The 12,827-nt window shown below is 40.0% G+C and overlaps 2 protein-coding genes across 4 annotated transcripts in view; one reads left to right on the forward strand and one right to left on the reverse strand.

The window, feature by feature from the left end:
• The window catches only part of EIF2AK1 (eukaryotic translation initiation factor 2 alpha kinase 1), a 35,256-nt gene extending 23,291 nt beyond the window's left edge, over nucleotides 1-11,965 (forward strand). For all 3 annotated transcript variants that reach the window (XM_030577992.1, XM_030577990.1, XM_030577993.1), the window contains 4 exons: nucleotides 9,363-9,483; nucleotides 9,612-9,691; nucleotides 10,407-10,640; nucleotides 11,741-11,965. In XM_030577992.1, coding sequence (XP_030433852.1) covers nucleotides 9,363-9,483; nucleotides 9,612-9,691; nucleotides 10,407-10,640; nucleotides 11,741-11,875 — 570 coding nt within the window. In that variant the 3' untranslated portion in view covers nucleotides 11,876-11,965. The remainder of the gene's footprint in view (nucleotides 1-9,362; nucleotides 9,484-9,611; nucleotides 9,692-10,406; nucleotides 10,641-11,740) is intronic.
• ANKRD61 (ankyrin repeat domain 61) lies at nucleotides 150-9,356 on the reverse strand. Its single transcript, XM_030577994.1, has 3 exons — nucleotides 7,833-9,356; nucleotides 3,081-3,175; nucleotides 150-2,114 (listed from the first exon to the last, which is right to left on the reverse strand). Exons 1-3 carry the CDS (start codon nucleotides 8,061-8,063, stop codon nucleotides 1,172-1,174), a joined length of 1,269 nt encoding a protein of 422 aa, XP_030433854.1. The 5' UTR covers nucleotides 8,064-9,356; the 3' UTR covers nucleotides 150-1,171.
• Nucleotides 11,966-12,827: the final 862 nt, after the last annotated feature.

The raw sequence follows: 12,827 nt of genomic DNA on the forward strand, positions 1-12,827 counted from the left end.
GTCAGTGCCTTCAGGTGCAGGCAGCGCACAGAGTCCCTTGGCTGCGCTCTGCCTAGGAGCTGAGGAATGTTGTCACTTCTGGGCAGCCCCCTGAGGTAAGTGCCGCCCAGAGCCCTCACCCCCTCCTGTGTCCCACCCCCCAGCCCTGACCCCCCTCCTATACCCAAACTCCTGCTGCTGCTGGGGGCAGTGGCCCGAGACTGCCCCAGCAGCTGCACTGGCCTCTGCAGAAGACCCAGAGGTCCCGGAAAGTCACGGAGTCTGTGACCTCCGTGACAAACTTGCAGCCTTATCTATCTACACAAACTCCAGCAGACGTATGAATCTTGAATAGACCTGATGCGATGGGTATCTTTTGAAACTACATTTCAGTATTAATGGTCATTTTTTTTTCTGTTTATTTTCCTTCCTTCTCCTTCAGGGAGAAAATTGTCTTCAGAGAAACTCTCAAAAAATGGCTCTCTTTCAAAATGGTTATCTACTATTGTTCTCAATGGCTTTGAGGCCACATGCTGCCCTTAACCAAGATGGCCCCTGGTTCTATTCACCTTCTTCTCACAGTGCATCTCTCTGCCTCCAGACAGTATAAGGGTTCACCATCTTCCCTGAGGGCAGCTTGACTTCGTTCCCATTAAGAACAATGAGAGCCAATTTTTTAAAAAATATAACGAATTAGAACTTTGTCCTTACATCCTCCTGAGTAACCTGGATTGATGACAATAGATATAGGTATAAGATTATTGTTGACTAATTGGCTTTAATTATGAGAATTTGTAGAATATCTTGCTTGTTTTGTTTACTAGTTAAACTGAAAACATATAGAAATAGACCAAATGTGTAATTTCCCCATCCCTTTCTCTTGGAGGTTCACTGGCTGTCTTTCTAGATACTGTACTTAAAATCGTGATTACACATGAAAAGTATTGTGTTTAAAAAAAACCCTTGAGTATTAAAATTACATTTGAGAAATGTTAAGAGCTGCTTCAAAATACACATGCAGTATTAATATGCATCCTGATTCATGTTTAATTTTTTGTTACACAGTTTCAGGATCAACAGTTTCTCAATTCACTTTCCCATGTAGGTGTGTGTGACTGCATATGTAACACATATTAATCAAATCTGCTAGAATCATTTAATCATTTGTGACTGTTTAAGTCATGAGATTTATTTACCAAAGTTGTGAGTAGTCCTGGTAGTTGTATAAAGAATTCCACACAGTTACAGGAAGTTGTTTTTTCAAGCGTTGTTTGTTTTTTTCCCCATATATTCTTCTGACAGTGATTTTGCAGATGTCTTGCAGAGACAACATGTTATTTGATAATCTTACAAGAAAGTCTTTTTGTATTTGAAATTCTTGGAGCAGAAGTCCAGTGGGTAGATCTCCTTGATTATTGGTTAGCTTCAACGGGTATGAGAGGTTTAACAACTTATTTAACAGTGATGTACATCTTAGATTTGTCCTGTGTTGAAGAAACAGAAAAAGGGGAGATTGCCCTTGTCTTGTTAAAATGTTAACATCTGCATGGTAATCTACAAGGAGATCAATTATTTCTTTTCTGCCTCCCAAGCAAGCGTCATGAATAGCTGCTCGTCCGTCACAATCTTGAGTATTTACTTTGGCTCCATTCATTAACAGTAAATGGATGCAATCTATATCGGCAGCTAAAACTGTGCCTGCTTTAGATGATGCAGTGCACACTGCAAGCTGAAGAGCAGTTTTTCCATATATTGGAAGAGTACAATTAATGTTTGCTCCACAGGTGATTAAAGTTTCTGTTACCTCCTTGTTCAAATGCTCTGCAGCCGTGTGAAGCGCTGTTTTGCCAAACTCATCTCTGTCATTTATGTTAGCACCATTCTCAATTAGAATAGATATAGCTCGAGAGGCTCCAGAGCGTAGGGCTAAATGTAAGGAGCTGTGTTTGTAGTTACTATCCATTTCAGGATCTGTTTGAACTTCCTTCTCGCACAAGATACGAAGACATTCTTCTGCATTACTCTGTGTAATTCCCAGGTTTCTCTGAAATCTGGTCAAAATGTCTGTCTCAGTTAGATAAATATTTGGCCAGTGTAGCAGGAGGAGGTGAAGTGCTGTGTAACCTCTGTTATCTCTAAAATATACAAATTTAATAAGTTAATTCTTTTTACTTCAGTAAACATCAAGTGGCTTACATAAAGATAGCAAAGTAAAATATTTTAAACAGCAAAAAATAGTTTAGACTAGCATTGCTAAACTAGTAGGACATCACCTAGCTGTGGGTTCCATGCCATCAGTTAAGAGAACAGCAAAATCTATGGGTCACTAAAACCCAGTAGCTGGGGTTGGTGAGAGGCAGATCAACTCCCTACTTACCCCTAATTTGTTGTTGTGGCTGATGCCTCCGCACCCCTCCAGACTGGCAGCCAGTCACAGAGCTGCCTTAATTATGCTCAACTCTGGTGCTTGGGAAGGTAGGAGACTTCACAGCACCTAGGAGCTTTGCTACCCCAGAGTTGAGCAAAATGCAGGCACAAAGAAGAGTATGTGGGGAGGCAGGCAGAAGCTCCTACCATACTCATGACCTAAATTCCCCAACCCTTTGTGGTCAAAAGACTGTGGAATGGAATGATTATTTGGCCGCTTTTATGGGTGGCAGATCAAAAAAGGTTGGGAACCACTGTTTTACATTATTTATTATTTGGGACTAGCCTATTTTTGTCCAGCCTTTGTCTTTCCTGGTTTGTTTTCAGTTTGAGATGTATCTTTTCTCCTTCATTTATTTGTAGCCACTAGCTGGCAGTATAGTGAGCATATTCACATTTTCTACCCTAATTTGTGTACTGTGTCCATGTTATCCTGTGTCCCTTCAGTTACGTATTTCTGCATATGTTAAGTGAACTAAAAATAAAAAAACTCCACATTCAAAATTATGACCTCCAGAGATCTTGCCACATAGTGTGGGAAATCTTGCACATCACCACCTGTAGAAAATATAAGATCTTAATCACTAAGGGAACCCTAAAATTATATTCCACTTCATTATGCAGTTGTGTATATTCTTGATGGAGTGCAATGTGAGTGACTACAAATGCTCTACCTTAGTTTTGGGTCAGCGCCAGATTCTATCAAACAACGCAAACTCTTTTCTCTTCTGTGTTTGGCAGCTAAGTGAATTGGAAGAATAGACTGATCCTGTATGGAACCAAAAATATATATTTGTTAATGTACTTCTGAGTTTTGTAGTCTACAGTCTGACTTTGCTTATCTAGTGCAATTTGTGACAAGCACGTTAGCTGGATAAGGTTAGGTTTACCAGTCTTCCTTAGTCCCTTGATAAACGAGAGCAGACGGAGGCATTTGCCTGAATAATGGCATACTTGGTGTCTACATCACAGATTGCAGAATTTATTCCACTAAAGCATCAAACCAATAGCAGAATATGTTCTGCAGAATTTAGTTGCAAATAAAACTGAAGAACCTTGTATTTTTGCCAAAAAAAAAAAGAACTCTGATTTATCTGCCTATTGAACATTTGAATTTTAATATTAATTTAATTGAAAGAGCGTAGTCAAGTGTGTCCATAATTATAGTAGTTAAGCATTGAATATTAGAAATTTGATTTTTCTTCTATAGTTGGGCTTTTAAGATTTCAAACCATTCATTGTTTGAAAAAAATAAAATCAAGAAATTTGGGTCACCTTGTGTGTGTGTGTTAGATATAAAGCTGTGCATGTGCATCTGTCTGATTCTAGTGAGCATACTTTGCAGATGGGGTAAACAAATACCATCCTGAAACTGTCGAAGACAGACTGCCTTCCTGGGATTTCAGTCAAGCTGGTTCCATGAGCTATATGTGGATTTGTGTTTCCTACAGATTTAGGAGTGTATTGACTTACATCTTACGCTTCTGCTTTTCTTATTATAAAGCAATAACTGTAACTACATTGTAATTAAAGAAGACTAGGAAGAAATATCCCATGTCTGTCCATTTCTTCCCGAATAAGGATTTTAGCTATTCACCTTTCTTGTTCTTAATAGTAGTTGTCTTCACCCCAGTTCTTTCTGACAGTCTTGTAGCTTTCTTGGTAGTGTACACTATACTGATACAAACTGAAATAACAGCATTTGTGTGTTTCTAGGAAGGCAGAGAAATCATCACCTAACAATGTTCCCTGTGTTTGCTTCTGACTTCTTGCTTTCTTTCAAGCTCCTCAATATGCTTGGGACAACCTTCCAATCAATATTGGCCAAAAACTTCTTGGCAACACTAAGCCCTGGTCTACACTGGGGGCGGCGAATCAATCTAAGTTACGCAGCTTCAGCTACTTGAATAACGTAGCTGAAGTTGACATACTTAGATCCACTTACCATGGTGTCACCACTCACCATGGTGAGTCGACTGCTGCTGCTCCCCTGTCGACTCTGCCTGTGCCTCTTGTGGCGCTGGAGTACAGGAGTCGACGGGTGCGGGCTTGGAGGTCGACTAGACTAGATGCAATAAATCGATCCCCGCTAGATCGATCGCTACCTGCTGATCCAGTGAGTAGTGTAGACATACCCTTAGAAAGCCACTTAGATTGATGCATACAATTTGAAATGCCCCACCATACTTTGTACTAATTCTATCTACTGTATTCACTTGTATCCTCAGATAGTAAGTTTTCCGTGGGCAGAATTTGTTACTTATTTGGCACGATGGTAAATTGCTACATAAATAATACCCTATTTTTAATATGAATGGTACAGTTCATACATTTCTTATGGGTAGTACAGTTAATGAGTGCCAGGCTGACTATAGTAATGCATTTGTGCAATGTTCCTGTATGTATCTGGCATGTTCTAACATCCCCTCCTAATGAAGATATTCCATGGAAAATAGTTAACTTCTGTTTAATTGGAATTTATTGTAAAAATGCATAAAACATTGTCTTGGGGTGGTCCCCTGAGAGTTCCCTTATGCCTTAATCAAAGCCCCAACCACTTCAGGTCTCCATCACTACCACCGTATTTTATATTGACAATAAGTCACTAGCTTCATTTGGTTCTAGGGAAGGGTACAGTAGCAGCAGCTAGTCTTGCCTACTTCTGCCTTCCTTCAGGCTCCCAACTCTTCCTCCTATATTTCCTTCCTGTGTGTTTATATAGACCTAACTACTGGGATTACTTTCACCCTGTTAGTCCCTTGGCTGTGCCCCTACTTGGTTAATTAGCCACTGCCAAGTGCCTGTCTTTCAATTAGGGCTCAATTAATATAAATGACAGAGCTAACTCCTAAGTCAGCACCTCCTGTTACAAACACACTGCGCTAACTGGGAATCCTCTCTACTAACAGTTCATAATTAGAGGGAAAATTACACAGTTACGCAATTTCCTTTTCATGATACCCATATCTTTTTGGAGAGGAGATGCCTTACTGCACAGGGATACAAACTAATCTAACGACAGTATGCACAGGCTTAAATGATTACTCAGGATAGAGCTTTGGCTAGGTAAACTAGCCAAATGAAATTTAATATGGATAAATGTAAAGTAATGCACACTGGAAAAAATATCCCCAACTATACATACAATATGATGGGGGCTAGTTTAGCTACAACTAATCGGGAAAGAGATCTTGGAGTCATTGTCGATAGTTCTCTGAAGATGTCCATGCAGTGTGCTGCGGCAGTCAAAAAAGCAAATAAGATGTTAGGAATCATTAAAAAAGGGATAGAGAATAAGATGGAGAATATTTTATTGCCCTTATATAAATCCATGGTACGCCCACATCTTGAATACTGTGTACAGATGTGGTCTCCTCATCTCAAAAAAGATATACTGTCACTAGAAAAGGTTCAGAGAAGGGCAACTTAAAACGATTAGGGGTTTGGATAGGGTCCCATAAGAGGAGAAATTAGAGGCTAGGACTTTTCAACTTGGAAAAGAGGAGACCAAGGGGGAATATAATAGAGATATATAAAATGATGAGTGGTGTGGAGAAAGTAAATAAGGAAAGTTATTTACTTGTTCCCATAATATAAGAACTAGGGGCCACCAAGTGAAATTAATGAGCAGCAGGTTTAAAACAAATAAAAGGAAGTTCTTCACACAGCGCACAGTCAACTTGTGGAACTCCTTGCCTGAGGAGGTTGTGAAGGCTAGGACTATAACAGAGTTTAAAAGAGAATTAGATAAATTCATGGAGGTTAAGTCCATTAACGGCTATTAGCCAGGATGGGTAAGGAACGGTGTCCCTAGTCTCTGTTTGTCAGAGAGAGGAGATGGATGGCAGGAGAGAGATCACTTGATCATTACCTGTTAGGTTCAGGCTCTCTGGGACAGCTGACATTGGCCACTGTTGGCAGACAGGATACTGGGCTGGATGGACCTTTGGTCTGACCCAGTATGGCCATTCTTATGTTAAATGATGAAAAGGAAGGGGACAGGATTAGTAAGCCTAGAAACACTGGAGCTCTACTGATGGTTATCACTAATTCCATGCTATATTACACCCATATTTGTAACCCATTCATCTTACTCTTGGAAGCTTAAGAGTTTTTTTCCCCACTGTTCAACATATGTATGGTTACCACGTATGTGGTTTCTGACACCCTAGTCCAGTCTCCCCCATCTTTATCTGGCTTTTCATGTGGGAAATTTGTACCACAGCTTCTTTGCTGTCGGAGTGATATGTCTAATTTATGCTTTGGGCTAGTCATGTGCATCAGGCAAACTGGAAGGTTTGCTAGTGAAATGAACCATTTGGCAATGTGGGTGCTGCCAGAATGTTGAGAGAAAGGCAAAGCTCCCTGACCCTTCCTCCTAGCAGCTGAGATTGAGAGGTTTTTTTGTGTAGATGTTCTTGTCTATTGTTTGGTTTTAAATTAAAACTCATACTTAATATTTTAATCAGAATTGCAGAATACAAATTAATTAAAGAAAAAGGGGAGGAAAGGAAAGGAAAAAAGAGTATTTATTGGCTGATTTTCTTCTAATATCACAGTCCTAGTGCTCAATTGGCTTCTTATACTGCAGCAGCAGGGAGGGGAAAAAAGAGGGCCAGAATATAGCCTGTCCCAGACAGCTTGAGCAAACAGGTACTATGTGTAAGGTTTCTGCTGGTCTGTGACTTCTGCAACACTTCCAACAGAATTACTTAACGATGGAGTGAGTGGCAGCTTTAACTCTGAATTTCACTGCTATTAGTTTGGATGAACACTTATCAAGTAGCCCTTGAGTTTGACAGGCACCAAAACTTAATATATCTTAGAAATACCATTTTTAATACCGTTCTTGTGTCTGAAAAATATAACACAAACCAGTTACAATGATAAAATTCCCATTTGTAAGTGGGATCTCTACCAGTAAACCTAAGATGTTTTGTTTTTATGATCAGTCATCTTTTTAGAAGGTATAGTATTGAATTTCACAGATGTCTTGTAGCTAGTCTGTTAATTACTTGACCATGCAATTGAGTCAAATCACTGGCTCATAGTAAACTACTTTCTGGGATTGTGGAGCTTGTGGGATTTATTCTGCCTCATATGTTTATGAATGGGAGTTTTTTATGCGTGAAAAGTGAATGTCAGGTAACTTTATTGTTTTGGCCAGGAATTTTTTTAAAAAGGAGCCTAATTTCAGGCACTCATAAATCCATATATTAAGTCCCAAAATAAATAGTCTTGGTCATCAAGAGCTGAATACCCAGTAAGATCTAACCAGTCAAATATAGATTTAAAAGCCCCTGTTTTTTTAATATTAACCTTTTGATGTTTTTAGTGAATTAGTTGAGGAATTTTTTTTGTGAATTTTAAATAGCATCTTTACTCTGTGGATTTAAAAATGATGATAGTTTAGGTCAAATGGTTACCTGGATTGACAGTGTTCTTCTGCATGCAGAGTTATCCCAAACAATCAGTGGTTCATTGACAGGTTGGTGTGCTAGTAAAGCTTTAATGCTGGTGCTGTCATCTTTCATTATTGCTTCATATAGTTTTGCCTGAAGTGGCTTAAATCTGTTCGGCCTACAGGAAGAAAGGGAGTAAGTGAAAGGATCAGACTCAGTTATGGATGTGCTGGCTCCCTTGATTATGTTACCCATGGTAAGATAAATTTAGTTTGTAGTGTGAATACATGGCCCAAAGGAAAGGCAGAATTTTGGACTCTGTCATGGGAACTGTATCACTCTTTGTGATGTTGCAAGATGTCGGGTTCTAGAACAGATTTGAAGTCGGGTTTTAAAGTTACAACTATCCGTAGAATACTGACTGATATTTGTCTGCATTTTGCTTCATATGTTTGTCAGACGTAATTATTGTGGTGTATTTCTAAGTATATAACATTACCTCAGTGCTTGTGTAACATTTTAGAGTTGCTATAAAATAATCAAGATATTAAATATGGACAGTGCATTTAAATCATTCAGGGTTCCACCTCCTCCACCCCCAAGCCAGGGCAGGATTATTCTGTACAGTTCATTTACCAAGCAATAGGGTTTTTACTTCCCTTTTGAGGAATTGTATTGCATCCTAATACATTTCACTGTGGAGGTGATTTTCTGGTATGCAGCCTAAATGTTCTATTTAATTTCATACCGTACTCTTTTTAACACACTAAATAATTCTCCTTTCTTGGTTTACAGTTTGCAGGTATTTTAAAATTTTTTTAGCATTTTCTATCTTAATGGTCATATAGCCAAATTTAAATTTGAACATATTAAGATATTTTAATCTTTCTTCATATGTCAATGCTTTCTGCCTCCTAAATCCCTTGTGCTCTTTGCTAGACTCTTCCCGGTTTCAGTGTATTTCTGATAATGAGTTACCCAGAATTGAATGTACTATTTGAGATGTGGTCACTACAGCCATTTGGAGAAGAGGGACTGTATGTTATGATTCAGTATACAGAGCCCAGGTTTTTGTTTGTTTGTTGCCATTAGACATTAAATGATCTAAATTTGCTGTGCACTATCATGCTAGGTCTCTCTTGTCATTACTGTTTCTCAGGTTTCCCCCTCCTGCTGAAGATCAGTTTAATATTTCCCCCCAAATCTGTAAGCTTGTATTTTTTCCAATGTTAATTCTTGTTTTGTTACTGTTTGCCCATGTTTCTTTTTTATCCAGCGCCTCTGGTGTTGCATGTCTGCCTCCACTGGTGTTTGCATCATCTTCTGATATAACACCTGTGAATTTCATTTATGCTGTCTTTTACTAGGTTATTAATGGAAAGATGTAAAATAATTAGTAATTATTTTATAGGTGTTGTTTGGTTTTATCCTTCTGAAGACTACAAGGAATATTACAATTTGTGAAACAAATAGAGAAATGTTACTTCAGAATACTTTTTAAAAAATTCTGATTTTTTTTTTAAAGTAAGAGATTGATGCAGTTTATTTTTGTAGCCCAGAAATGTCTTTCTATATGGATCAGACCACCATGTGAAAATAGGAGATTTCGGACTGGCTTGCAGAGATATTATACAGGAAATCCCAAACCACTGGTTAAAGACAGAGAAGATAAATGGTAATTGAAAAAACAGTTTTCAATTAAAAAATTAGCAGTGCATTATTGAAGAGATGTTTAAATTATTATCAATTTTTATCAATGAACTTGGAGTCACTGAAGCAATTTAAATTGTTTCTTTTTTGTAGGACTAAAACATACTTCAGGAGTTGGTACTTGTCTGTATGCTTCACCAGAACAGCTGCAAGGATCTCACTATGATTTCAAGGTAGTGACAATTGTTTTTTCCTATAGTTTTAAAAATACTTTGGTGCAAAGTATTATCTGCCCAGCATTTGTTATTCTGATGTACTTTCTTTAGATTAAGATAGTGACTACCTTTGTCTTTACTCCTTAAATAATTAAGAGCAACGTTTCTCTAAAAAGAAAAGACTAAAAATGAATGAGACTTAGGGGGAGGGATAGCTCAGTGGTTTGAGCATTGGCCTGCTAAACCCAGGGTTGTGAGTTCAATCCTTGAGGGGGCCATTTAGGAATCTGGGGCAAAAATCTGTCTGGGGATTGGTCCTGCTTTGAGCAGGGGGTTGGACTAGATGACCTCCTGAGGTCCCTTCCAACCCTGATATTCTATGATTAAATGTAATGAAACAAATTTATACTTGTTTTTAAAAGAAATGCTTGTTACAGTTAGTAGGAACAAAACTTCAAGTCTTCTGCTGGGCAGTTACACTCTAAGTAGTAAAGTTTCCTCACTACTGGCTCTGGCATAAGTTTCAGTTCTGCCTTTTTCTTGTGCACCTCCTGTGATGAGGTAGTTCATGTGTATGCTAAAACTTTCTTTAGCAAAGTGCCAAACAGTCTGTTAGCCTTTAGGATGCCGTGTTCAACACCTGATATTGTTTCCTAGAACCTGTGTACAACATTGAAAATTTTATTTTGAAAATAAACGTAACTAGACTTTTTTACTTTTTTCCCTCTTGCAGTCAGACATGTACAGTGTGGGTGTAATTCTTCTAGAACTTTTTCAGCCATTTGGAACAGAAATGGAAAGAAGCAAAATATTGACACGTTTAAGAAATGGCCATGTTCCTAGTTCTTTTAGCAACAAATGGCCAGTACAAACCAAGTATGTTAAGTTGCTAACCAGTGAGGTATCATCACAGAGACCAACTGCTGCTCAGCTTCTTGAAAGTGAACTGTTTCATAATACAGAAAATGTAAGTTATTAACAGCCTCTATTTTAGTACAGCATAAAGAAAACATATAGCTGAAAAAATGTATTTATGCAAGAGGAACATAAAAAAATTGCATGGTGTTGCAGAGCTGTGTTCTCCCTCTGCCTGTTTGCATTCCCTCGTTGCTATTTTTACAACTTAGAGGATGGTTTGAATGATGGAACAAATGTAGTGCTTTTCTGATTACTGTGCTTAGGACCACTGCATGAGAATGGGCTGTTGCACCAATGTTTCTAATCTTGGTGGTTGAGAAATATTGGTCTCGAAATCTAGATAACCTATTTTCATTGTTACGTCAGTTTTATCTGCTTCTCTGAAGACATAATTTTGCAGGATTCTCACTCCTGTGCTTCTACCACAAAACCTACCAGGGGTTCCCTTACCACTTTAGAATTTTGATCTTCTGAGTCACCTATATGCTAGTTCAAGGGCTGTGCTCTAACCTCAGAAGCCCCAGAATATTTCAGTCATCTCCCTTTAAAACAGTGGTTCCCAAACTGGGGGATGTATCCCCCCCAACCCCCAGGCGCATGCAGAGGTTGGGAGGGCAAAAGCTAATCCCCACTGGGGCGGGGAGGGAGCATCACTCACCCTTGCTCTAGTTCCACCCCCTTGCCCAGCTCCTCCCCCTGCCCAGTTCAGCCAACTATCAGGGGTTGGAACAATTTGTAGAGTGCTGAGAGCCATTAAACCAACCTGTAAACCCTGTATATAATGGAAACCACTTCAAGCTGGTGGTGTAGCCCCTATGACAACTGTGCAGTAATGGAGGGGGAATGTGGACAGATTTCCTTACAGAGAGTAGGTGGCATGTGACAGGAAAAGTTTGGGCACCACTGCAAAATAAAAGCCACTTGGTACTGTAGCAGAAGGAAAAGTCCATCTCCTAGTACTGCAGCTAACAAGTGTCTGCTACTGCCATCCCTATCATCAGTGAAACTTGCATTTCTTCTGTCGGTAGAGTAAGTTAACTTTTCAAGTGGGGGAACATTTAGTTGGCTTGGTGTATTAGCTAGTGGCAAGCAAATTTAAGAGGAATTCTTACAGTACATGATTTTTCTTAAACTGGCTTTTGCTTTCAGGTTATTTGTAGTCTACAGCAGAAGGTGATGCAGCAAGAGGAAGAAATTGAAAAGCTTAAGGAGAAAATAAAATTGCTCTCAAGAGAAAAAAAGGATAGAGAAGATAAGCACAAGAGGCTTGGTTCTCCAGTTTAAGTAGAGCATCACTCAGACTGTGTAAACATGATTAAGTCAATATAACCTATAAAATTAAGTAAAGTTTCTTATATAAATATTTCAAAAAACCTTTCCTGTGTCTGTACTTCAATGGTATTTTTCTTTCAGGCATGATTTAGTTATGCTTTGTCTCTCATTTCACCTGTTCCTATAAGGTCACTTCTGGAGATGAGCAGTAACAGTACAAATAGTATCAAGCCTAGGACCTAGGTCAAGATAGGGCTGAACAACAAGAGTAGGCTGAAGCCTTCAAGGCCTGGGAGAGGGGGAAAACTGCAACCCATGAGTTGGGTGGCGGGGGGGGGGGGGGCACAGGCCCTCCCACTCCACTGTGTCCCAGCCCGAGGTCCTAGCAACAGCAGAAGACCTGCTGCTGAGTCAGTGGGGATCCTAGCCACAACCCAAACATGGGCTCTGGCAGTGGTGCAGCCAGATGAGGGTCAGCTGCCACTGGGCTACTTTCAGACTCCCCCTGGGGTAGTACTTGGGTCAGGATTGTCCTCAGAGGGGGTCCACCACCCTAGGTTCCTCAGGGTAGTGGGCAAGTGGCAGGCCCAGCAACTCCTCTGGGTAGCAGGCGCAGGGCAGATCTGGCAACTCCTCCAGTTAGCGAGCACAGGGCAGGTCAGGCCAGTCCTGGTGTGTACCTTGGGCCACGGGGGTTACCCAGTTGTGGGCTAGGCAGGAGAGATCTGGCCTGCCTGGTGGCTGGCTCCCTAGTGAGCTCTGAAGGTAAGCCTTTATACTTCTTGGTCACCACCTGACCCTCTGAGGGGCAGGCTCCGAGCTCCCCCTACTCCGATCTCCAGAGGGGCTCATCCCAGGAACGGGATGAGCCCCTCACTGCACTCCCCCACTCCTTTATCCTCTGCCCCCCATAGGCAGTGTGTCTGGAGCTGTTTTTTTTAGTAGTGTCTGATCACACCTCTCT

This window comes from Gopherus evgoodei, chromosome 10 (assembly GCF_007399415.2).
Source record: "Gopherus evgoodei ecotype Sinaloan lineage chromosome 10, rGopEvg1_v1.p, whole genome shotgun sequence".
NCBI lineage: Eukaryota > Metazoa > Chordata > Testudines > Testudinidae > Gopherus > Gopherus evgoodei.